This window comes from Pogoniulus pusillus, chromosome 17 (assembly GCF_015220805.1).
Source record: "Pogoniulus pusillus isolate bPogPus1 chromosome 17, bPogPus1.pri, whole genome shotgun sequence".
Taxonomy (NCBI): Eukaryota; Metazoa; Chordata; class Aves; order Piciformes; family Lybiidae; genus Pogoniulus; species Pogoniulus pusillus.
In genome coordinates this window covers 17,193,781-17,217,060 of record NC_087280.1, presented here as the reverse complement: position 1 = coordinate 17,217,060, position 23,280 = coordinate 17,193,781, and the positions used below count along the sequence as shown (strand labels likewise).

General features: G+C 48.8%; 1 protein-coding gene across 2 annotated transcripts in view; it reads right to left on the bottom strand.

Moving 5' to 3' along the window:
* The window catches only part of IGDCC4 (immunoglobulin superfamily DCC subclass member 4), a 102,578-nt gene that overhangs the window by 43,274 nt on the left and 36,024 nt on the right, over nt 1–23,280 (bottom strand). For both annotated transcript variants that reach the window (XM_064157954.1, XM_064157953.1), the window contains exons 3-4: nt 15,042–15,183; nt 9,345–9,478 (exon numbers count right to left, since the gene is read on the bottom strand). In XM_064157954.1, coding sequence (XP_064014024.1) covers nt 9,345–9,478; nt 15,042–15,183 — 276 coding nt within the window. The remainder of the gene's footprint in view (nt 1–9,344; nt 9,479–15,041; nt 15,184–23,280) is intronic.

Below are 23,280 nucleotides of genomic sequence, written 5' to 3'. Positions count from 1 at the left end.
GCAAAGTAGTGTCAGTGTGCTTTGCCCACTATAAAGCTGTCAACGTTGGCTCTCTGTTTGCGTGCACGCATTTGGAGCTGCTCCTCATCCCGCCAAGAGGGCCGGGAGCCAGCAGCCTGCAGGAGGAATTCCTGCTCGCGTCCCCAGCAGCGCCTGGAAGCGCTCACACTGGCAGGGCTGCGAGCGGGAGCCAGGCAAAACCGAGAGGAGGGGCCGCGCCGGCCGCCGCGGTCACGCAGCCCTGCAGCCCACCGCACAGGGGCTAACGCTGCTTCCCACAAGAGAGAGGCCTCCGGCGGCTTTCTGCCGCAGGCTCAGGCAAGCCGAGGGGTTGGAGACCTCAGGCAATGCATCCGCAGAAGCCTGAAGATATCCTGGAGGCAGAAGCAGCAGGGTAAAAGCTGCAAGGTGGCAGAGGCAATAGGAAACCTGAAGACTGTGGGTCCAGAAGGACTGCTTTGGGGCAGTATCGATAATGTCACCATTTCTAGAAAATAACTATTCATTAAGAAGCTTTTAACCATCCCTGGCACATTTTCACAGATCTTAATGCAAACAAACTCCTTAGAACAAGGTCCCTCACTATACAGGAATTGAGCCTCTAGGTCAGAGAAGAGTCCAATAAAGTAGTGAAGAAAGGAGCAGAGGTACCTCAGTGCCTCTGAAGCAGTTTGGGGAACAGCAGAGCAGTCTCTCTGCCCTAACTTTAAGACTCAGACAGCTTACATTACTCAGACTGAGCCCTCACAGCACTGCAAGCCTCAGACATTCCTCAGCAGCTGCCAGAAACACAGACAAGGGCTGAGAGGGGATGCTTTGCAAAGTTACCACCACAGAAGGAGCCACGACACTTCACCAGGGAAGTCCTGTGGCTGACAACGCTGGTGCTGCTCCAACACACTGTCCTCAGCTGCACAAACATACAGCCAGATCTTGCCTTTGATGGGACCTGTGCTGCTCCAGTCCAGTCCTTGAACTAGCCCGGCTGATGTAGGCAACAATCCTTCACACAGCTCCAGCACAGTGTCTCAGCCCTGAACAGCCATCCCAGCTTGCCAGGCTCTGGTCTAGTCCTTCGAAAGAGCAAGAGTTTCCCATGGTCTCTGCCTCTATCCCACTGTGCTGCTGTGGCACAGCTCCTAGTACATAACACAGCCAATTTACATAAGTGAAGGTGCACAAGTAACAACCAGAAACTATCAGAAGATCCTTAACAAAACCCACAGTATCAGAAATTTAAGCATCTACACGCTCCCGCCTCCAAATCAGTAAACACCAAATGGCACTGGCCATTTTTGTCAGCCTCTGGGATTCAGTGGGAATGTTCCCATGCTTCTGTAACCATCACACCACCAGGTCTCCTTGTCATTTTCCTAGGCCAGCACACCACCTTCCAGGATGTGCAGGAGAAAACTCCAAGAAAAAAGCTGTAAGGCAGGTAAAGATAACTGCTATCTCTCACACAGAAATCCGAGACGTGGTGAACAAAAGACCCTTCTGACTCACAGGTCACAAGCCCAAAACTCCTTTTACTCAGTCACCTCACCTTGTCTCAGTGACTGGAGCCATTTCACTCCAGGAGCTTCTTCCTTTTGCTCAGAGGCTGCTGTTTCCCAGGGGCTGACACCTATTTCATCAGATCTATTTGCAATTCAGATTTATTTGCAGTACCAAATCTATTTGCAATTCACATACACCCAGTGACAGCATAGAGGGAACTGGCTGGACCCTGGGCTGTGCAGGATACAACCTGCTCTCCTTGCAACCAGGCCCTGTTCTGTCTGCCAGCAATGGAAGTTCCCATTACTGTCATGCACAGCTTGGAAAAGAGAAACATTATGGAAGCCACCTCGTAGTGTGGTCTCCCTGATGCCAGGTACACAGAATGCTTCCTACAAGCTATATTTTGAACACACAACATACTGGGAGCCTATAGTAACACAGCCTGGCAGCAAATGAGGACTGCCAACTTGGAAGGAAGAACTAAAAGCAGATGGATGCATCTGCATTGACTCAGGACAATGCAAATCTGTTTTTCTAGGGAGAGTCTGGAAGGAAAGCTGACTTTCCATGGGGAAAAATCATTTGTGATACCCACAGATTCTGTCAAAGCCCTTCATCTGGATATTTGCTGAAAGCCTTGAGCTCTTTAAGGCTGTGCCTGAAGCCAGTGCTCAGCAATGCCACCTGCCCCTCCTTATCCCACTCCTCTTTTCCTGCTTCTTGCCCTCATTCACAATCCATGTGGCATTGCTCCTCAACTGCAGTGCAATGGGAACTCCTCAGTTACTGAAGTCAAATTCCTAACTGTGTTCCAAGCAACTCCTGACACCCAAGATACTCAGGTGAGGGCTCAGAGCAGCATGGCTCAGCTCCTGGGTCAGCCTTCACTGTGAGCTGGGTCAACTCACTCCATTTTTGTTCGTTAGCACCACCAGGCCTGTAGACACTGATAGAGGCCTCTGAGACAGAGAAGCCTGCTCCATATGCCTGTCACCTATCTAAAGCCATAGGACTGTGAGCTTTGCTACGCCTCTGGACACCTGCAACTGTTCACTCCAGCTGTTCAGACGCTGTAAGTGCCACAGGGCACTGCCAGCCCTGGACCTCACAGGGCTTCTGAGGCACTGCACTAAGACAGATGATTAATAATTAACAAGTGCCATCAGGAACTCAACCACGTCAACCTTCCTGTCCCACAGCCCACTGCCAGCTGCTGACCTAATTATGGTCTCTATTCTTAGCTCCTGTCCAGCCTCACCATACAGGCACAGCCTTTTCAACATCCTCCAGGAGGGGCCAGGTGTGACCCCCTGCAGTGAAGATGTGCTGATGCATCACAGGGTTATGCCACCACCAGAAGGTTCTCAGAAGAGAGCTGAATGAAACCTGATGCTTAAAACCTGCTTCAGTTAGAGACTTAACAAACATCAGCTCTTATTTCAGAAAGCCTCAAAAGTGCAGCAGATCTGATTAATAACAGATATGAGTGGAGAACGCTGAAGGATCACAAATAACTCTGAGCCCAGCCATTCCTGGTTTTCAGAAGTCAGAAGCAGAGCTGCTTGTAACACACGAGCCTGGCCCTATCTGACAGCTCCAAACACCACACACAGCCAGCACTGCGTGTGGAAAAGACCAGTTTCCCCTCAGGACCTGGAAACAGTTCACCTGTTCCCAGCTGTACATCCCTTGTTCTGCTCTATTATCCTTGACACCTCTGCTGCCACTCACTTCGGTGCCAACTCTGGGTTTAGCTGTTCTGCTTAATGGGAGGTGAGGGCTCTGAATTTTGTATCAAACCCTCTGTCACCGCAGGCTGCTAGAGCTGTCAGGAGCGTGGCATATCATAGCCCCACCAAACTTCACAGACAGCTGAACTGCAACTCCCCCTTCGGCTCCCGGGAGCAGTCTGCTGACACTGGAGCTGGAGAAGCTCTCCCTCAGCACTGCGAGCGCTGTGATGCCTGCTGGCCCTGCTTGAACTCCAGCCAAGCAGAGAGCTGTGTGTTTGGGTGGGTGCCTGATGTGTATCTGCACCAGCCCTTCACAACTTTCACCCAAAATCTGTGGTCTCAGTCCTGTTCTGTGCATGCTTGAAATCACTAACACTGCTAGGCTCAGTGAGAGGGAGATGAAGTGGAAGTCTGCAGCTCGTGTAGGCAGAAGGTCACTCCTAGCTTTAAAGATCTATTTATTAAGCTAGATGTGCTGTCCTTCATCTTGCCACTCTCTGAATTCACACTTACCCTGGCTCATTTAGCATCCTCTGCCACAGAGGAGTATGAGGAGCATTTTTCACAAGCCAGCAGATGCATTATGCAAACAGCTTCAGACACCTGCCACCCAGGAAACTGGGGCTTGGAAACACCACAGAGTCCTCTCAGCTGAGCTTTGGGGATATCAGGTGGAGAGCAGTTCCCTACCTAACTGTTAGTGAAGAGAGCGAACCGAGGGCAAAGAGAACAGGATGCTAAAAGAGAGGGAAAAGTAACACAGGTCTGTGCCCAGCAGAAGAGGCACAAGCAACAGGGACACAGCAGTTGCAGGCTGGACCTGGTACGTCTCCTTTTCCAGAGGTGAAGCATCATTTGCTGATTCAATCAACACCTCTCAGCAAAAATTGTGCTGCCATGTTTTTTCCCCCTGCACATTTCCAAGGCCCTCTTGCCTCCCATCACCGCCTTTAGCAGCCTCTTGAGCCCAGACACACAGCCATGGAAACTCTCCCTGCAACAGCTCTGCTACATAACATCACAAGGCCTGGCTGCCTCTGCCACATGGGTTTCTGCTAGAGGAGGACCATCCCTGACCACAGAGGACCTTCACCCTGCTCCAATCAGTGCTGCCCTTTGCCATCGGCAGCAGCACGCACAATGAGATCAACGTCCAGTTGTGGTCAGAGAGGTCAGAGCAAAGCAGCACTGACCCAGATGTGAACTTTCCTGTCCCTGGACTGCACGGTGCCCATGCTGAGCTGTGAGTGGCACCCAGCACACGTCCTCAGGGCTGAGGCTGAGTGCCAAGCCAGCAGCCAGAGTGTCATTCACACATGCAGGGACTGCAACTCCACTTGTGCTAACAGCATGTCTGTTTCTGGGAGGTGGTGGCCAACTGCAAGTGCTGCTCACTTCATCACCACCTTCCCCTCCATCCCCAGTGCTCATCCCATTCAATAGCAGCCTTTTGGAGCAGGAACCACTCAGATCCCAGCACCTAGAGTCTGTCTCTCCCTTGGTACCTGCAAACCACTGCAATACAAACACCAAAAGAACAAGGAACACGAAGGTGTTTCAGCTGCCTCCGAGCTCTGTCCCTGTTACCACATTTCATACAAATATTTGGCTGAAAAATACATTTCCTGGGACACTGCTGCAGCAAGCTGCTACAGCTGTCAGCGTAAATGATGTTCTGCCAAGGGCAATCTCACAGTGTCATCTCTAATAACACACTACTAAATCCCAGCTCACGGGGGATGTGCTCATCTGCTGGAAGGCTCTTCAGCAGCATGCTCAGCCCAGACCTCGGCCCTGCTGAACCCCCATCTGCCCTCCCTCATCCTGCATTTCTTGCAGCACAGGCAGAGGAGCACACGGAGCAACCCCTTTGAGACCACCACACAAACACCACTGTGCAGAAGTTTTGTTAGTGTCAGGGGAAAGCTATTACACATTCTGGTTCTTGCCAGCCTAGGTCCAAGGCAAATTAGGACAGTCTCTTCAATGGTGTCCTGTGATGGGACAAGGGGTAATGGATGCAAAGCAGTACCCAGGAAGTTCCACCTCAACTTGAAGAAAAAGTTCTTTACTGTGAGGGTGACAGAGCACTGGAATAGGCTGCCTACAGAGGCAGTCCAAAGACTTTCAAGACCAATTTGGATGTGTTCTTGTGTGGCCTGGTTGTGCTGCAGTGGGGCCAGCACTGAGCAGGAGGTAGTCCCTGTCCTCAAGAAAATCCACAAAGAGAAAATATGCATAACAAGTAGGGGAAAAGTGCAGTAAGTGACAGGCAAAGTGAACTGCTGAGACCACACAATGTCGTGTTCCTCAAGCCATTCTGCCACGCTTCTTTAAGAGTTGTTTCATGAGGCATGGCAGCACTTCCATGTGTGTATCAAGGACTTGGGAACACAGGCAGGACACACATGGAACTAACAAGCAGGACACACTGAGAACTAACTATGCACAGCTTCAGTGTAGGGCTCCAGAGCCTGCTTCCAGAAAAAGCATCTACAGAAACAAGATACAGCCCTTCTGAGAACTGACTCTGAGCAGAGAATCACAGTGTGGTGGGAGCTGGAAGACACCTCTGAAGATCCTCTAGTCCAGCCCCTTTCTAAAGCAGGGTCATCCACAGCAGGTTGCTTAGGATCACAATGTCCTAGTGGGTTTGGAATCTCTCCAGAGAAGGAGACTCCACAACCTCTCTGGGCAGCCTGCTCCTGGGCTCCAGCACTCTCACAGGAAAGCAGTTTCATCTCATCTTCAGGTGGAACCTCCTGGGTTCCACTTTGTGGCTGCTGCCCCTTGTCCTGTCACTGAGCACTACTGAAAAGATTCTGGCCACATCCTCTTTCCCACCACCCTTTAGCTATTGCTCAGTATTGAGAAGATCCCCTCTCATGCTGCTATTTTCCAGGCTAAACAGCCCCAGGTTTTTCACAGCCTTTCCTCCTCTCCAGTCCCCTCAACATCTCTGTAGCCTCCACTGGATTCTCTCCAGTAGTTCCTCGTCTCTCTTGAACTGGAGAATGCAGAACTGGACACAGTACTCCAGATGTGGCCTCACTTGGGCAGAGTAGAGGGGGGGAAGGCAGCAGGCATTGACAGAGTGCCTGGGAAAAGCATCCTGCAGCCAGCACCTAATGCTCTTCTTGGCAGCATGGCTGCAGCATCCACGCATCCAGGCGAGGGGTGAAGGGATGGAGAGCTGCCAGATGTGTTTGGTGCTCCATCCACCAGGGAGCAGTGGAGATCCAAGGGGACAAAACAAGTTATCCCTATTTGGACAGCAGGCTGTTTCAGGGCTGCGTGACTTTACCCCGCTCTCCAGCCTGCTCTCTTCCCTTCCAGCTCAGAACTCTGCTTCCCCAGGGAACGTCTGGAAATTTGCACCATGAAGTCTGCACCGCCAAAACATCTGCAGCACTTCCAGCAGCACTGAGCACAGCTCTCTGCCGTGCCCGGGTAAGGCCAGTGTGTGTTTAGCCACTGACACACAATCCAGCCTTCTCCATGTGATGGGGAAGTCACACTGTCAGGGGAAGCCACCTCTGGGGGGGGGGGTTCAGGCCATGTAAATATGACAGAAGGGGGTCGTGCTAATTGCTGCCTTTCCTGGGGAAAGGCCTTTAATAAGGGAGCCGGAACAATTCCCAGGCATTGTACTGGGAAAAAGGGAGAGAAGGGGGAGGAAAAGGACAACTGGGCAGAAGAGTTGTGGGGAAACAGATTCTTTTGCCATGCACAGCCCGTTCATATCTCGCACTGTCTGGCAGGGGAAGAGGCAGAACATGAGATGTTCCCAGGACAGAGGGATGGCAACCTAGTGCAAGTTGGAGGTGCTTGGATCATAAGCAGTATGGCCCCAAAATCCATCATGAGCACACAGCACTGCCCTGTGCTGTCAGTGGGACACCGAAGCTGCAGGCAAAGTTGGTAAGCAGACACTGAGTCCCACTGCACAGACCCCTCCCAGGATCCTTGGCAATGCAACGAGGCCAAAAGACCAGAATCTTGTCAAATGCAACACAAATTACTCAGGAGCCATCAGCAGGGAGGGAAGAAATAGTTTGGTTGCTCCTGCCTGCACATACATAGGAGTCTGGTCCCCAAAATCTCCAGATAAGCAGCTCAAGCAATGCCAGCTATTTCAGGCCACCCACTGGTCTTTTGTTTGGGTTTTGTCGTTGTTTTGGTTTGAGTTTTTTCCTGAATTTTTTTGTTTGCTTTAGTTTAGTTTGTGTTTAGTTTTTGCAACTGGCAAAGTATTTCTGCCTCACCAGTTCACACAAAGTACTATAAGCTGCTTACGAACAGGGAGGAAGACTCCTGAAGCCAGTCCAGGCATCCAAAAAACACCTCTGATGGTAAAGGGCTGAAACAAAAAAGGATCAATACCCTGCCCATCACTCATGGAGGAGTTTGCAGCCTGCACAGGTCACTGCAGTTCCCCATCTGTCTCGGAGATACTCCTCTCCAATTATAAAAAAGCCCAGAGATTTAACAGGCATGTTTTTCATCACTATCTGCTCAATCTGGTGAAAAACTCAACCTCACATATTTGTTGTTGCAGCCAGCGGGTGGTGTGGTGCTGCAGAAATGAGATTTGGGTGAGAACTGCAGGCAGAAATCTGCTGGGGCCGGCTGGTGCTCCAGAAGGAACGTTTCCCATTTAACCTCCTCCACTGCCTCCATTTGCAAAGCAGATAAAACATTGCAGAGTTACAAGATACAATTATGCTGAACGAGTTACGATGCCAAGGATGGCACAGTCCCCTTCGTAGCTTGATCAATATTACTTATTAGTAGCATACCAGACCCAAGATGGGAGCTGCCGCTGAGTGCAGAACTGCCCACAGCCAGCGTTCCCCTTGCCTCCACTTCATTAGGCACACAGAGGATCTGGCAGGGGCTGGCAATTAGATACAGAGCATTCAACTGCTCACAAATTCTCTGCAGATTCCACACAGATTACCTCCACAACACAATCCATTGATCAGAGGTGTGTTCTCGGGCTCCACAGTTAATTACATTCCCTGCTGATGGATGAACAGCAAAGCCATCTCCGTGAAAATCGGCTGGTAGCAGAATGCCAAGCAATGAAACCCCAAACAAAGACAGGAGAGGCTGTGAAGGATCGCAGAGCTTTCAAGGTTAAAGCTGCCTACAAAATGTACAAGGTTCAGCAGGAACTGGGAACAGTGGTGGGGGGCACTGTCCCGAGAGAAGGCACAGCTCAGCCCGATCCTTTGGGCTGGTCCACGCACAGGATGGGGATTATACAATACTGGAGAGGTAGCCAGGCCTGCTGGGAAGAATGCTGGAGTCTGCAGACCCCCACTGCACTTCTGCTCTCAGCTACCTTCTCATGTCCAGACTTGCCCGCTGCACTCTTGGTTTACAAAGAAAAATGCAGTCAGAGACTGAGGCCCCAGTTGGGATGCAAAGGATAGCTCACACCCAAAGCCTTGCTCCAACCGTCTGTGTCACCAGAAGAAATCCCAGCTGAGCCTCTGTCCAAATACCACACGAAGATCTCTGGAACCAACCCAAGAGCTCAGCAAAAAGGCAGCAATATGGACAGAAAATGCAAGTCAGATGTCACTGTGTTTAACCTCTTCCAGACCCTGATAGGCAACCTGGGGTAGACACGGCCCTGCTGTCTACTCCAGCCTCCAACGATTTTTCTTGCTAGCTTGGGCAAGCATCTTCTTCTGTCCATGCCAGCCTTCTCTTGTCTTGCCATCCAAGGCCACTGGAGATAAGATTACAACACAGCACTTCCCCAAGGCACAAGCAGGGTGATCGACCCAGAGCAAAAACAGGGCTCTGGAGCTCTTAAAATACAGATGCCAAAGAAAGTCCCTGGGCACAGAGAAACAACCCCTAGTCTTGTGGCAGGGCAGAGGTGGCAACCACCTCCCACTCGGCCTGCTTATCCCATCAGAAGAAAGAGAAATCTGCACTAAAATGCCTTCTCTTCAAGTTTTAACCAAAGCCTGCCCTGTGCAGAGCCACACCAGCAGGAGAGCTCATCAGTGGTGCTTCAGCTCAGCTTGACTCCCTAGGCAGTGGCTGTCTGGCAGGTGTGCCCAGCCCACCAAGCTCATGTCTGCTCCTTACCTTTCAGGACACTGAGGACTGCATCGTTGCTGTAGCGCTTCTGGGCGGCGTTGGTTGCCACGCAGTGGTAAGCCCCAGCATCGCTCTCCTGCACATCCACGATTTGGAGGACACCATTTGGAAGAGTTATAAACCTGAGCAATCAAAAGGAAGAATGTGAGCCAGGCTATGCCTTGCTTGAGCTATTCATCAACTCAAAGCCATTTTATCCCTTCCTTTCTTCCTGCAAATAGATTGTGGACAGGTTCTGTGATTCTGATAGTCACAGGAAAATGGGACCAAGAAAGCTTTGAGCAACCCAGCTGGTGGTTGTTAAAAAGCAGCAGATACAGACCTATCTGTTGGCCTGGAGTCCTGACAAAATAGGATCTGCTTTTAAGAGCTTTGTACATGCAAAGCAGATGTACAGTATGGAACAACCACACAGGCACATTCTACACACAGGTTTGTAGATGACTTCAAGTGCCCACACTACAGCCAGTTTCATCACTTGCTTTTCACAAAGGTTTGGCAGACAGAGGAAAAAAATACATTGCCAAGAAGTCTGAACATGATCTCTCCCCTGCTGCACCTGAAGTACATAGAATTGTTGTGGGTGGAAAAGACCTTTAAGATCACGGGGTCCAACTGTTAACCCAGTACTGCTAGGTCACCATGGAACCATGTCCCTCAGCACTGCATCTACATGGCTTTTAAATCCCTTCAGGGATGGAGACTCCACCACTGCCCTGGGCAACCTGTTCTGGGGCCTGACAGTCCTTTCAGGGAAGGCATTTTCCTAGTGTCCAATTTAAACCTCCCATGGTGAGTACCAACTGACACACAGCTGCACCTTCATGGCCCAAAACTGTCAGGACAGCCAAGTGAAGCTGCACCATTCCTGGGTTGATTCCTCTCCATGAGTTTCTGGCTTTCACAAACTGATAGACACAGAGCTGAGCATTCAGTACCCCCTGCATTTGCCCATGGGAAGCTACTGGGCAACACTTCCACGGAGTGAAGTAGCTACATGGCTCATAGTCTGAAGACAATCCTTGCTGCATTACACTGAACAAAGCAGATGATTAGCAATTAGCATAAAAGTAGGAGCTGGCTGTCAGCATCTCCATTTTCTGCCTGGATTCCTAGATGGCAGCCTCTTTATTCTTGAATGCAAGGCACAAAGCCTGTGTGATCCTTTTTAATTATATATGAGATCCATTTTTAATTGCAAGCTTCTATAAACAGAGCTGCTGAGCTTTGACAGGCAGCTCTGGGTTATCAGTCTTCATGAAGAGGACATGTTCAAAGGCAATTGCTAAGGGGGAGGGACAGAAGCTGTTCCATGGGAATAGCATAAAGACAAGCCAGAAGCATGAACACCAGTCCTTCCATCCACCAAGATCACAATAAGTAAACCCTCCAAGTAAACTGGTTGTCCAGGTGCTGAGGCAACTGGAGTGCCATGAGGGAGGATCATAGAACCAGGAGGACACTAAGAGATCATTCATCCTGTGTTCAAGCCATGACCCCCATAGCACACCTCCTCCTGCAAACATTTCTCCTAACTCTCCTGTCACACAAATACCTCCCTTGCCCTAAGCAGTCTGTTTCAGAGATAAATACCCCCTCTGCAAATCTAGTGTCTATCCTGAACCTCAGTGGCAATCTGAGTTCATCACTTCTTGTCATCTTGACAGCTGATGAAGAAACAGAAGAGCTAGAAGAGTTCCTCCAGTGACCAGACTGTTTCTACTGGCACGATCCTACAGCCTGATTCACGGACATAGACTTGCTGAAGCTTCCCACGATCCCTAAAGCCACGCTCCCATTACTTACAGAAAGGCTTTTCTCAGGATCAATCTCCAGAGACCTCAGAGGAGGTGGTGCCCAGAAATCCCTCATCAAGATGCCTCATCAGGACACAGGAGAAAGGAGACAAATATTTGCATCCTCTCAGCTCTGTGAGGGAAAGCCTCCCACTGCGATAATATTTATTTTTGTCGTGCATCTGCTATTTGAGTCTGTAATTAATAGCAACATATTTCAAACACTAGGCAAGGCATCTCCCAGCCACAGAAAGACACTCCAGTTATGTAGAACAGACTCACTGAGGCAGAGAAGGACCTCTGAAAGTTGTCTATGGTCTTTACCCTCTCAAAGCAGGGTGGGCTAGTCCAGGTTGCTTAGAACCGCATCCAGGGTCATGCACAGCCAACATGCCTAACTTCTCTTGACAGCAGAAACCCAGCTACTGTGCTTCTACAGGGAGCAGGAGCTTGAGGCAAGTAGTAGAGATTCAGTCAACACATAGCTCAAGCTGGCTCCTTCAGTGAGGCAAGCAGTAGAGAGATCTACTTAATGCAGCACATCCAGTTAGGAAAGCACAGCAGAGGTTGAGCTCTGCTCTCCCAGGGAAGCAAGAAGGGAAGCAAGGCAGGATTTCTCTATCCACAATTCCTCCTGCCTGCTCACAAAGCCTCCAGCTCTTCAGGCTCCCAGCAGCCCTGGACTAGAAGCCTTCAGGCAGCCTGCAAGGGCATTCTGCTCCCTGCCCAGGCTCTCTGCAAGCAAAATAAGTTTGCCTGGTGATTCAGAGCAGATACTTGGTGTTACCTTTCCTTCCACACAAAGGGCTTCATGTCTGGTTCACAATGCATTAAGTAGAAAAAAAACCCCAAAGGACAGAGAGAGAGAGAGAAGCAAATGTTCTGGCACCTTTGCAGCCCAAGGAGTTTGACAGTTCTAGTGCCAGAATCTCACAGGAGACTCACAGAAGGCAAGTGCCCTACTTGCAGCAGGTAGCTGGTTAAAGGGCAGCACATTCAGACCAGGGTCCACCTACCATCGAGTGCCAGCACAACAGGGCACAAACAAGTAGCTGTGCCCTGCTCTGCTCCTCCCTGAGCAGATTCTACACAAGAGTGGGGGCAGAGGAGAGAGCAGAGAGGAGCCAACAGCTGTTCACCTCCTCAGTGCTGACTGAACTGTATGTATAGCAGAGAATATTCTGGCATTAACAGTCTAACTCCCGCTCTTTCTCCTCAGTAAGTTTTTGGCACAGCCTTTTAAATAGACTCAAGCAGCAGTCCTGAGGACAAGTCAGGAACCTGCAGCTTTGACATAGGCTCAAAGGTTGCAAGTCAAGCCCTGTTCATGAATGTCAGCCATACTAAGGCACTCCTGACACATGACAGAATTGAACTCCCTACACAGCAAAACTCTCATTTAGCCAAAACATGGAAGAAGATACTGTGATTGCAGACATGTGATCTGTAGGGTATGTGTTTATGTGCTGACCTCCAAAGACCTTCAGTTCCTAGCAAGTACTCATCTTAGCTCTAGGGAAAAATAAACAGCAGTTTGGAGGCTGGTGTGAAATCTAGCCAGCACCTAAACCAGAGAGGAGATTACAGCAAGGGAAGCAGCACACATCCCAAAGCAAGTACAACCCAGGGAGAACCTGCAAGCCACTTCTCAGCACCTGCTGCAGATTTAAGATATGTTTTTTAAAAGCACCTCAGAGCCACAACTGCAAAATACTTCTGTCCCTTACTCATATATGAGAGTTAAGATTTTGTCCTGGACTTCATCAGGGCAAGAAGACTACACTGAAAATATCAGTAAGCACTTCACTACCCTTTGAGTTGTCTTTCTTAAGCTCAGCCTGTAGAACCTTCAGGTTGGCACCATGCTAGAACCTGCACCCAAGGGCAAAGGTTGAGGAGAGTGCCCAAAGGTAAGATCAACACTTAGAAAAGAAGAAAAAAACAGCAATGTCAGCTGCCCATGATTATTCCATCTCTCTTAAAAGAGATGATAAACATTGATGTAGTAGCATTTTCTCAGGGCTTGTACCTACAGACCCAGAGCCTGATTTTGTACATACACCTAACCAAGCTATTCTGGAAGATGAAATCGTCATCCTGACGCCTACCTATCCAAATGACTGCATCTTTCCAGGCTCATCAGAAGTGTGCACAGGAGGGAGCCCACAGTAACCAGGCTGGCCTGCAATCCAGTCCTGAGGCGTGATGCGGTAAGGATAACAGAGAGCGCTGGTTGGCAGCCAACGTTTCCTGGAACTCACTTAATTCCTTCGAAAGCTGGTTATATTAAATCCAACAACCACTAGACAACAACAACAACACAAAGAAAAGCCTTCTGAAAAAGCATATTAGCTGAAACATGATTTAAAAAGCAAGATCTGCAGGCAGAGATTATGGGCTGGGTTTTACAAGGAAAACAATTTTCAGGCTGCCCGTGTTGAAAGCAGTCTCTGAGCAAGTAATTTCACAACATCCATCGAGCTGTCTCATTAAAAAGCCATTGCCCTATTTATGGCACACTTCCCTCTGCAATCCTTTCTGTGTGTGTGTGTGTGTGTGTGTTTGGATCTGGGTTTTGGTTTGGGTTTTTTTTTCCCCTCCTTTTTATATTAATTAATTTTCTTCTCATTACAAAGCAACAGCCTCAAAACCTTCAGACTCTGGGATATAAGCAGCTATTATTACAGAAACAGTCACTGCTGCAAAACTATTCCTAAACCTCACCCCACCCTTCTTTCCTTCCTCGCCTCCTGCCTCCTGGCTTAACTTCCCTGGAAGTGAAACAGCTCTTTCTGCGGAACAGAAAATGACTTTTTAAGAATTAAAGGACACTGCAGTCACTGATCTCTTGCAGGAGTGATGTTTACAGACCAACTAACAGCCAACTAATGGTTTATCCTCTTCTTGTGCCTGTATATGACTTCCATTAAGGAAAAGTTATCATGCTGCAAGACTCTTATCTTTTCTCCCAGAAAAGAAAACTGAAGGTCTTTTACTAGATAACCTCTAGACATTAGAACAGAACAAATGGAAAGATCTCCCAGGTTACTGAGCACACACAGTGCTCCAGAGGAATCATTAATCCCAGGACAAATCTCCAGGTTCAAACAGCAAAGAAAACAACTGACCCTAAAACCACAACCAAAATGAGAGAAAAACCACATCACGGACTTCACCTGGGTACATTCAGTACCTCCAGCACTGTAACCCCACAGTCAGGTGGAGAAATATGCTACACACCAGGCCCAAATGTCTCGGTTTGCTGCTCACAAGAGGACAAGCCAAAGGCAGCCATGCCACAGCTTGCTGTGCCCTGTTCCATACAAACAGGCCTCTGTAGGGTGCAGGTTATGTGCTGTGAGAGCTGGCACTATTTCAAGGCTCTCTGTTCTCTTTTGTGCTGCAGTCTGTCCCTCTGCTTACTCTTCATGATTTGCCTTCAATGCCCTGGATGGGGAGAAAGCATCTGACACGAACTGTGCTGAAATCATGCATCTCTGCATACAGACCTTCCAGGCCATGGGAGAACTGTGGCTGGAGTCTTAATTACTTTATTAGCCAATTTCCAGCTCATTTAAGTACCTTGAAAATATCTTTTCTAGATTGAGGACTTGGTCCATCCTGGCAAAGGTTCCAGAACGAGAGATCAGTAATATAATGCTTGGTTCTTTTTCTTTTTTTTTCTGTTTGGTGAGCTGGGCCTTGGGGGAAAGTTAATTCCATTTAGGTGTTTTGTGGACCTGTTTGCAGGGGCCCTTTGCACACCTCCTCTCTAATCACTTAACTATCAGGTCCAAATGCAGTCTATAATCTCTCTCTTCATTCTACCTTTTTACATCCTAAATGGTCAGGGTTTGGTCTGCTTTATTGCAAGCCATCAGGGAATCACCTGGGTTCCGCTGGAACAGCTTCATGGTCCTTCTCCCAGGTGATGAGAGGGGAGGGCAGCCCTTCGATGCGGCACTCGAAGCGGGCCATGCCATTTTCTTCCACTGCCTGCGACTCCGGCTGCTGGGAAAAGTGTGATAATGCTGGGGAAAGAAGAAAGGAAGGGAAGTTAACAACTCCCTGGTTCTGCTGAGAAAGGCAAACCTGCTATGATGTAGAAGTCGAGAGGAAGGCTTTTCTCTCCTAAAGACAGCCTGAAATGTAATTCCTGCCTTTCCCCTGCCCTATAGACCCCCAGCAGTCCTAACAACAGTAGCTGAAAGGTTTCAATGGGCAAATTTGCTTCTTATCTCATTTTCTGCTTGAAGGCAACAGCATGAGAGGGAAAACAGGCAATCAGCTGGGTTCAGCAGATACCTTCCTAAGTTACTTCCTTGTCTGTTCACTCGCTCCATTTGGGAAGGACACACAGAATGAGAAAATGGAAATGCCACAAGCCCAAGAGACAAGAGTTTCTCCTTGCTTTGTAGCATTCCTGCAGCCACAGGAAATTAAAACAAGGCCAGAGGAAGAACAAGGCCAGATGTCAAGTTACTTAAGCAAATCAACTGTCCACAGGCTGGCAATGCTGGAGGTTAGAGAAGAGACCATAAAGGTTATGACCCTCTTCCTCCATGGTGAATAGCTTTGCCTGCAGAAACCAAGTCCATCCTACTCCAGCAGATGAGATACAGCCAAGGGAATACAGACACAGCACCTTGCTAGGACGAGGTGGATTTCATGCCAGGATACTTGTTTGTTCTGCAAGTGTCATCCCTGTCTATATGGTTCTGTCTATACTAGAGAGGCTAGAGGTTGCTTTGGAAACACAGCACTAACATTTGTGATTGCTTCTGGACCACACCCTTCCCATCATTCATATGCAGCTGCCTCATCTTCCTCCTTTTCCACGCTGACAGCAAAACCCTGCTGACTTCAGCAGAGCTGAAATCCTCCTCCTGGGGCTGTCAGCATCTGTCCTATCAGCAGCATAACCCGAAGGCATCTCAGTCACTCAGTGGAGTTTTGAATATGCATGCAGGCTCCTTGATGGGAGCAGAAAGCTTCTATTCTTCTCCACCAGAAGAATTGGTTCCTGCTTCTCTGTTAAACTGCCTTTGCCGCTAAACTCACCCTGTCAGACAAATTCATCCATCTAACACAAGTGCCAGAAGTCTTGAATGTGGCACAATAAACACACATTTCAGCCAGAAAACAGGCCTGACTGCTGGGCCAAGCACAGCACTTTGCTTAGGAGGACCCCCAGTGACCTTCTGGTCCTCCAGCACAATTCTGTGCTTGTCCCACCACCACTTCCCAAGAACATCCATCATTGCTTTGGAATTTACAGGGCACCAAAGCTGAAGTTCTCTTTGCATTGTACACAAGCACAACCATACACACTTTACTGCAGTGCTAGCTTGAGAGAGTAGGTACAGTTCTGAAAATGAAATGCTTTTACATGACCCATTTTAACCTCAGCATATTCTCAGCTGTCATTAGTGTTTTTCTTTAATTTAAATAGTTCTCACATGTTTAAAGCAACTCATTGCTCTCCTCAGCAGCTACAGACTGAGCTCTCTCACCAGCTGTCTGCCAAGTCTAGTTTTTCAGCTCCATACAAATGGCAATGGGAAATGTTTTCCTGGAAAACTCTGAAAAAGACATTAATATGGAAGGTCCCAATTCAGCCAACTGCTTTGGTATTTGCAAATACATGCTGCAGGCCACTTTAACACTGATTACAGTATCTTCCAAGCTCGTGCTAATTAAACTTGCTGACCAAGAATTTAAAAGATATCCACTCAGTGCCACTGCATGTTCAGGATGGCACCATCAAAACAACCTCTTCCTGGCAGCAGATATCCTTACTGCTCTTTCCTGTTACCCTCTTTTCATCCTACAAGGCTAAATGAGAATACTCTCTCAGGCTCTGAAGGTCTCTATACACGCAGGAAGGTCATGATGGGAGGCAGGAAATCTTCTAAAAAGATGAAATCTTTTCCCTTCACTTGGTGTCAGGTCACCTGTGACTCTTCTGCTCATTATTAAGTGGCATCACCTAAGATCCCAAAGTTTACATCAGTTTTAGAGCAGTCTCCTGAGACTGGACAGCCTAGGTAGGACACAGTCTACATGAACAGCAATGTCTCTGTCCCCAGCAAGGGTGAAAAGTTCCCACAAATCCCAGCAGGCAGCTCCCTGCCCTCTTCATTCTCCGTTACAGCTGCATGCATATGTATTTTGTACAGGTCGGTAAGAGATGCAAGATATTTAGGCTGAACTCTGCACAATTTGGCACACAAAAGGTGACAGTGTCTCCCGGGCTCCTCAAGGTCACCCAGAAAACAACCTGTCCCAAAACAAGGGGCTCCTCATTATTCCTCCCCATCACCTGCCAGACCTGTGTGTGCAAGCTTGAAATGCCTGCTGAGAACTGGATTCTGCCCTTCACCTCCATCCCGTCCCATCTGCTTGCTGTGCTGGGCTCCAGAATGGCTCTTTAAAAGCAAAGAGCCAAGAAATGCACCCGTGACAGATTTCTCATTAGGATGTGGAGGAGCATGACTAAAGAGGGACCCTGATTAGGGAGTGCAGCGTCCCTCTCTCTGCAAGCAGGAGCTGCCAGGCTTCCCGAGCACTGCCCAGTTCCTCAGCACAGCCAGCAAAGGCCAAGAGCTCAGTGGGTGCCAGAGGTTCAACTCTGGCAGCACAGAGCTAACAAAGGTTTGTCTATTAGTGCCTTCTCATGATAACTCTTGGGGTGGGATCGTTGCTGAAAATCAAGTCACTTCTGCAAGCTCTGAAAGAAGCAGCCTGCAGCTCCACAGTGAAGGAGAAGACAGGGAGTGTGAACATGATCTTTTGTGCACAGAAAGCAAAACTAAAGCAAGGTAAGATTGGTGAAAAAGTTAATTTGATGCAGGACTGAATAAGAACCCTGGATCTCAGCACTGGCAAGGCTCAGGAAGAGACAGACTTCCTAGCCAGGCTCATCACTGCTCCACCAGCATCCTCTGCATCAGCCTGGGGCCAAGACCACAGCATACTGTGATCTGTTGTGTCTCTTCTCTCATCTCAAGGTGAAATGAAGGAAGCAACACCTACAGTGTGACCCAACTCAGGCTCAGAGCTAGTGCTGGGAGGAAAGAAGAGAATCAACCAAAGCAAGAGAAGCCTGCTGTGGAAGCAGGTCCTGCCAATCTGACACACAGATGTGCGTGCAGGTCACAGCAAGAGCAAGACAGGCTTCAACACACTGCTCACCCTAGGGCCACAGGGATCCTTAGGAGGGGCTGTTCTTCTCCAGACACACATTCTGAAGGAAAGGATTGATGCAGAAGAGGTTTTCATGTAGGAAGGCAGGGAAAGGAGATGCTTGAGGGAAAAGGGGAAATAAAGACCACAGATAGGTACTCATCATTATTTTCAGCTCCTCAGCTAGAGTTTAGCTTGCAAAGCCATCTCAAGCCACAAAACACCTCCCAGCCCTGTTGCACTGATTACCCTGAACACCTTAATAGGCCACTCAGTGAAAATCACCCACTGCAGGTGAGAAGGTGAAGAGCATTACAGCAAATTGCCCTGAGCAACACGCCAAAGCTCTAGGCTCTGTCTTCAGGAATGGAGCACGCAACTCCCTCCTCGCTGACACGCTAAACCCAGCTGGAGCCAAGCCGTGTGTGCCAAGGCTTTTAGCCCCAAACCCAGGGGTGACTGCAACATGGTGAAACCCAGCACCCTCCCCCTCTCCCAGCAGCCTGATCGGTGCAGGAGGCCGTGAGCTTGGAAAGACTGCCAGCTAGCAACACTACACCCCAGGCAGAAAATGCAGTCTATGCAAAGAATTTAGCCTTCTGAAACGGGCTTGCTGCTCTCTCCCACAGCGTTTTGTCCCCAGACTCTCCATGTGCTTGTCCTCTTTGTACCTCTTCTAATTTTTAGTAGGTATTTATTCTGAGACGAGGGTAGCTTCAGCCCCCACTGTCTCTGAAGAGCTTACCTCTGAACAGGCCATAGGGTAGAAGGCAAACAGACAGAAAATCACAGCAGCGATTTGCCACGGCCCTGCAGCACAGGATAGGCTGAGCCAGAACAACACTGGGGCTGCAGAGCCCTATGGCAGCACAGGACCTGTAGTGCTCAGACAGTCCATACATGGCTTGCTCCTGTCTCTTCACACACCTACTTGAGCCAGCTTTTGAAAGTCACATCTGTGGATGGTCCAGAACCTGTGCATCCATTTGCTGGAGGTTTTCCTGCCCAGCCTGGTTCTGCTTACAGCCTTCCCTCATCTATACGCCTAATCCACAAAACAAATAGCATACAATCCATGAAATAAATCCTTAAAATGAAGTAGATCCCAAGCTGCCTTTCCTCAGATCCTAGACTCATCATACATCACGGAGAAGAGATTCTCCCTGTGGAGAGTGCATGACGCCAGCCCATGTGCATCACGCCCAGGTGCAGTAAGGCACCAAACTTCTCCTGCACAGGCTGCCAGCAGCCGCACACGGCAGGCCTGTTCCCTCCAGGCACAGCAAACATCTTCATCTGACAGTCACAATTACTGTAATTTTCCAGAACCTCCCTCGCACAAAATGTTTAAGCTAAATGAACAGCTTTAACAAATCTTCCCCAATGTAGTTATTAACAGGTAGAAAACGACACCTTCCCACAGCTGAAATAACGCCCCTGGTATTCCCACGTGGGAGTGCACAGGGCTTGGAGAAACGCCCCCCCCAGACCTAATCCAGCAGCCTGAGCAGCTGTGCACTGCGCAGGCACGCTCACACCAAGAGCCCTCACAGATTTGCTCCTCTCCATTAGCCACAGCCAGGTGTGGATGACTGACCATGGACCTGGGGAAGGAAACACACTGCAGATCAGAAGTACAAGCTGGTGGCAGGGATGTTCAGTCTGAAGAAGACAAAGCTTTGGAAAGACTTTACGGTAGTTCTCCAGTACCTGAAGGAGGCCTACAGGAAAGCTGGGGAGGGCTTGTAGCAATAGAACAAGGGAGAATGGCTTTAAGCTGGACGAGGTAAGCATTACAGTGAAGGTGGTGAGACACCAGAAGAGCTTGCCCAGGGAATCCCTCTCTTCTCTCTCTGGAAGCGTTCATGGCCTGGTTGGATGGGGCCTTGAGCATCTTGGTCTAGTGGAAAGTGTCCCTTCCCACGGCAGGGAGGTGAGAACTAGATGATCTTTAATGTCACTTTCAACCCAAACCATTAGATGGTCCTATGATGACTCTGTGATAATAAATCTCAACTGCTGAACAGGTTTTCTTCTACTGCTCCATACTGACCAGCAGTGCCCAGGCCAAGCAGCACAAAGAATAATTCTGTCTACATGTAGACAGCTTTAGAAAGACTTCTGCATTCAGTGATGGCAGGAATAAAACCCAAGCTTTTACAATCCCTCTTTGCACCAGCTGAATGCTGATGCAAAGAGTGCTTCTGCCCAAGCCACAAAACAAATCGAAGCCAGAGATGCATTTCATTAATCAATTCCCTCGCTGCTCCCCGCTCAGAACTGAATCTGTTATGCCAGGTGCCTGTGTGTGCCACAGCAGCAGTGCTTCCCCTGTGCAGATGGTAATAAAAGGAGACATGAGCGTGCCTGCAGAGAGGGTTCACCTGAAATTCCTTGCTTCTGGAGAAAACTCAGAATGGGACGGAGAGATATGCCACCTACATAGGCTCCTCTGGGAAAATCCAGAGAGAGGCAAAGGCAATTTAAGTTGTCCTCCTGGTTTTGAGATGTCTCCACAGCTCTCACTTGCGAGACATCAAACAACAAACCCAGGTCTGGAACAGAGGCACAAATCATTGTTACCAGGCAAGAGGCACGATGCAAATCTCAACACAAGTCACCTCTAAAAGGGAATATATCCTAATTAATTCAGGGGTGGCTGGGACTGGAGCAGGGGCAGCCAAATATATCCTCTTGTATTAATGAAGCCTTTTCTACTCCAGGTCTCCCACATTCCCAGACAGTATCTGCATGTGGGATCTGTGACTCCATCTTCACAGCCCTCAGGGGTCTCTTCACTTAATGAAATACTGGGACCAGCTATTTATCTGGCACTACAAATCACTGCAGGGAGGCAATGGGAGGGATGGGTGACCAGCAGTCTGTAGGTGCTGCATGCTAAACATTTTCTGAGCAGAAAAGGAGGATGTGTTGCAAAGGTGAAAGATTTTCCCCTGATCTGGCAAAAGCTTCATCTGCCATCAGGTGTTCTGGTTTCTACAGGAGTGCTCACAGGCTGAAAGACACACTTGGCCAAACCTGGACTGCCCTGTCAGAAGTTAAATACACCTTGTTGTGAAGTGAGTGTTCGGGCAACCACTCTGTATCTTCACCTACCACAGCTCTGAGAAGGGCAATGCACTGTGCTGTTCAGCTGCACTCATCAGCATTTGCATAAGTCAGTGACTAGAGAGAAGTGTTACTGTATTTGCATTATTTTCTAACCTCACCTCTTTGGTAGGTCAAGGACTCATTTACTGTCACTCACACACTTAAAATAGCTCCAGAAGCCATTCCTGAATACAAAGGAATTTCATTCTTGAATGCTTTGCAAAGATGCAGCAGTTCAGGTCTTGGAGTACCCTTCTCAGAGATCAAACTGAAAAGCAGCCTGAAGAGCCCTCTCTCTTTCATCTCTTCCCTTATAAAGAAAGAGTCACCTCACAAAACAGTCCTGACACCAAGTAAAGATGCAGACTCTCTGTCATGCAGACAGCCCTTTGTCTCAGTCTCCACACTGCTCTCCACTGACTGGAGTTTCTCCCAGCGTTCAGAGATTTATTCTGCCAGATGGGAACATCTGAGCAAACCCAGTGGCACCTACTAGGGAACTACAGCTGCTTGGCTCTGTCCTGATCTCAACATTCCTTACTCAGCAGTAAACTTCTCAGTCCCCTCCACCCTCGTCCCAAACTATGCTGATTGTTCACCAGGAAAGCCAGAATAGATCAATGGTGACCCGGAGGCAGCCAAGCTGATATGCATGGCCAAATCCAGTGTGTGAGATCTAGAGCATGTTCCCAGCACTGCCATTCTCTCTGCTCAGGACAGTGACCTTTCTGCAGTTCTGCAGTTGAACTTGTTCTCAGTTCCTTACAGAAGAGGTTTTCCAAGGCCTTATGTGATCAGACCACCACCTTCTCACAGCAGGACAGGATGGAAGGTATTGGATCAGCTCCTCCTTTGCATTGTGCTCAGCTCTTCAGGCCCAGCACCAGGAACTGCAGGAGGAGAACCTTCAGATTAGCAAAAAGGTGTCAGAAAAGGTTACCCTGATCTGCCTACCTATTTCAGTTCAAACTTCCCTTTTGCACTTCTGAGATTGCAAACACCACTCAGATACACCATCAGAAAGTCAAGGACAAGAACAGCACAGTACCCTGCAGGAGAGGAGAGGTAGAGGAGAGGCAGCCATGGGGCCAGGAGCTCTGGGTCTTGCCTATGCATGTGATTTGTCAGAGACAGAAAGAGATGATGGCAGAAGGCTGCCTGGGAGCACAAGTCCAAGCCCATAGTCTAGTTTGGCCTCTGTATGAAGGGAGATTCTCATCATAGGCAGTTCAGACTACAGCGATGCACAAAGATTTCTTTATCCAGAAGACCCAAGCACACTGCTCTCTCCCACTGCACACTTCAGTTGAAAAGCAAGGTCCTGGATACATCCTTCTATAGTGTGACATGCTCACTAGCACCAAAGCCTTTTAAAACTGTTTTGGCTTACCTGCTCTCCTCCCACACCTGAAATCAGTAGCACTGTGAATTTCAGTTCCCACACATGTCATCTTAAAGCAGAGTTAACTGTACCTTCCTCAGCTCCAGCAGGCACATAGAGAGTCTCAACACTCCTGTGCTCACTATGGTCATCAGTCTGGACTCTCAGCAGATAAATTACTTTGCCAAAGATTAAGACCCTGCTAATCTCCTACTCACTGGGCTCAAGGCATAGCTAAGCTTTCACAAACAAAAGCCATCAGAAAGGGAGGCATCCAACATCCTGTCCATAGGGATATCGCAGAGCAGAAGATGAAAGATCCCAAGCCTCCCTTGGTGCATTGGTTCCCAAAGTCTTTATCATTTTCATAAGATCACATTCAGACGCACTAAGGCTGTCAAAGTCACCACAAGTTCTAAACAGAGACAGCAGTAAGTACCCCTAGAAGCCT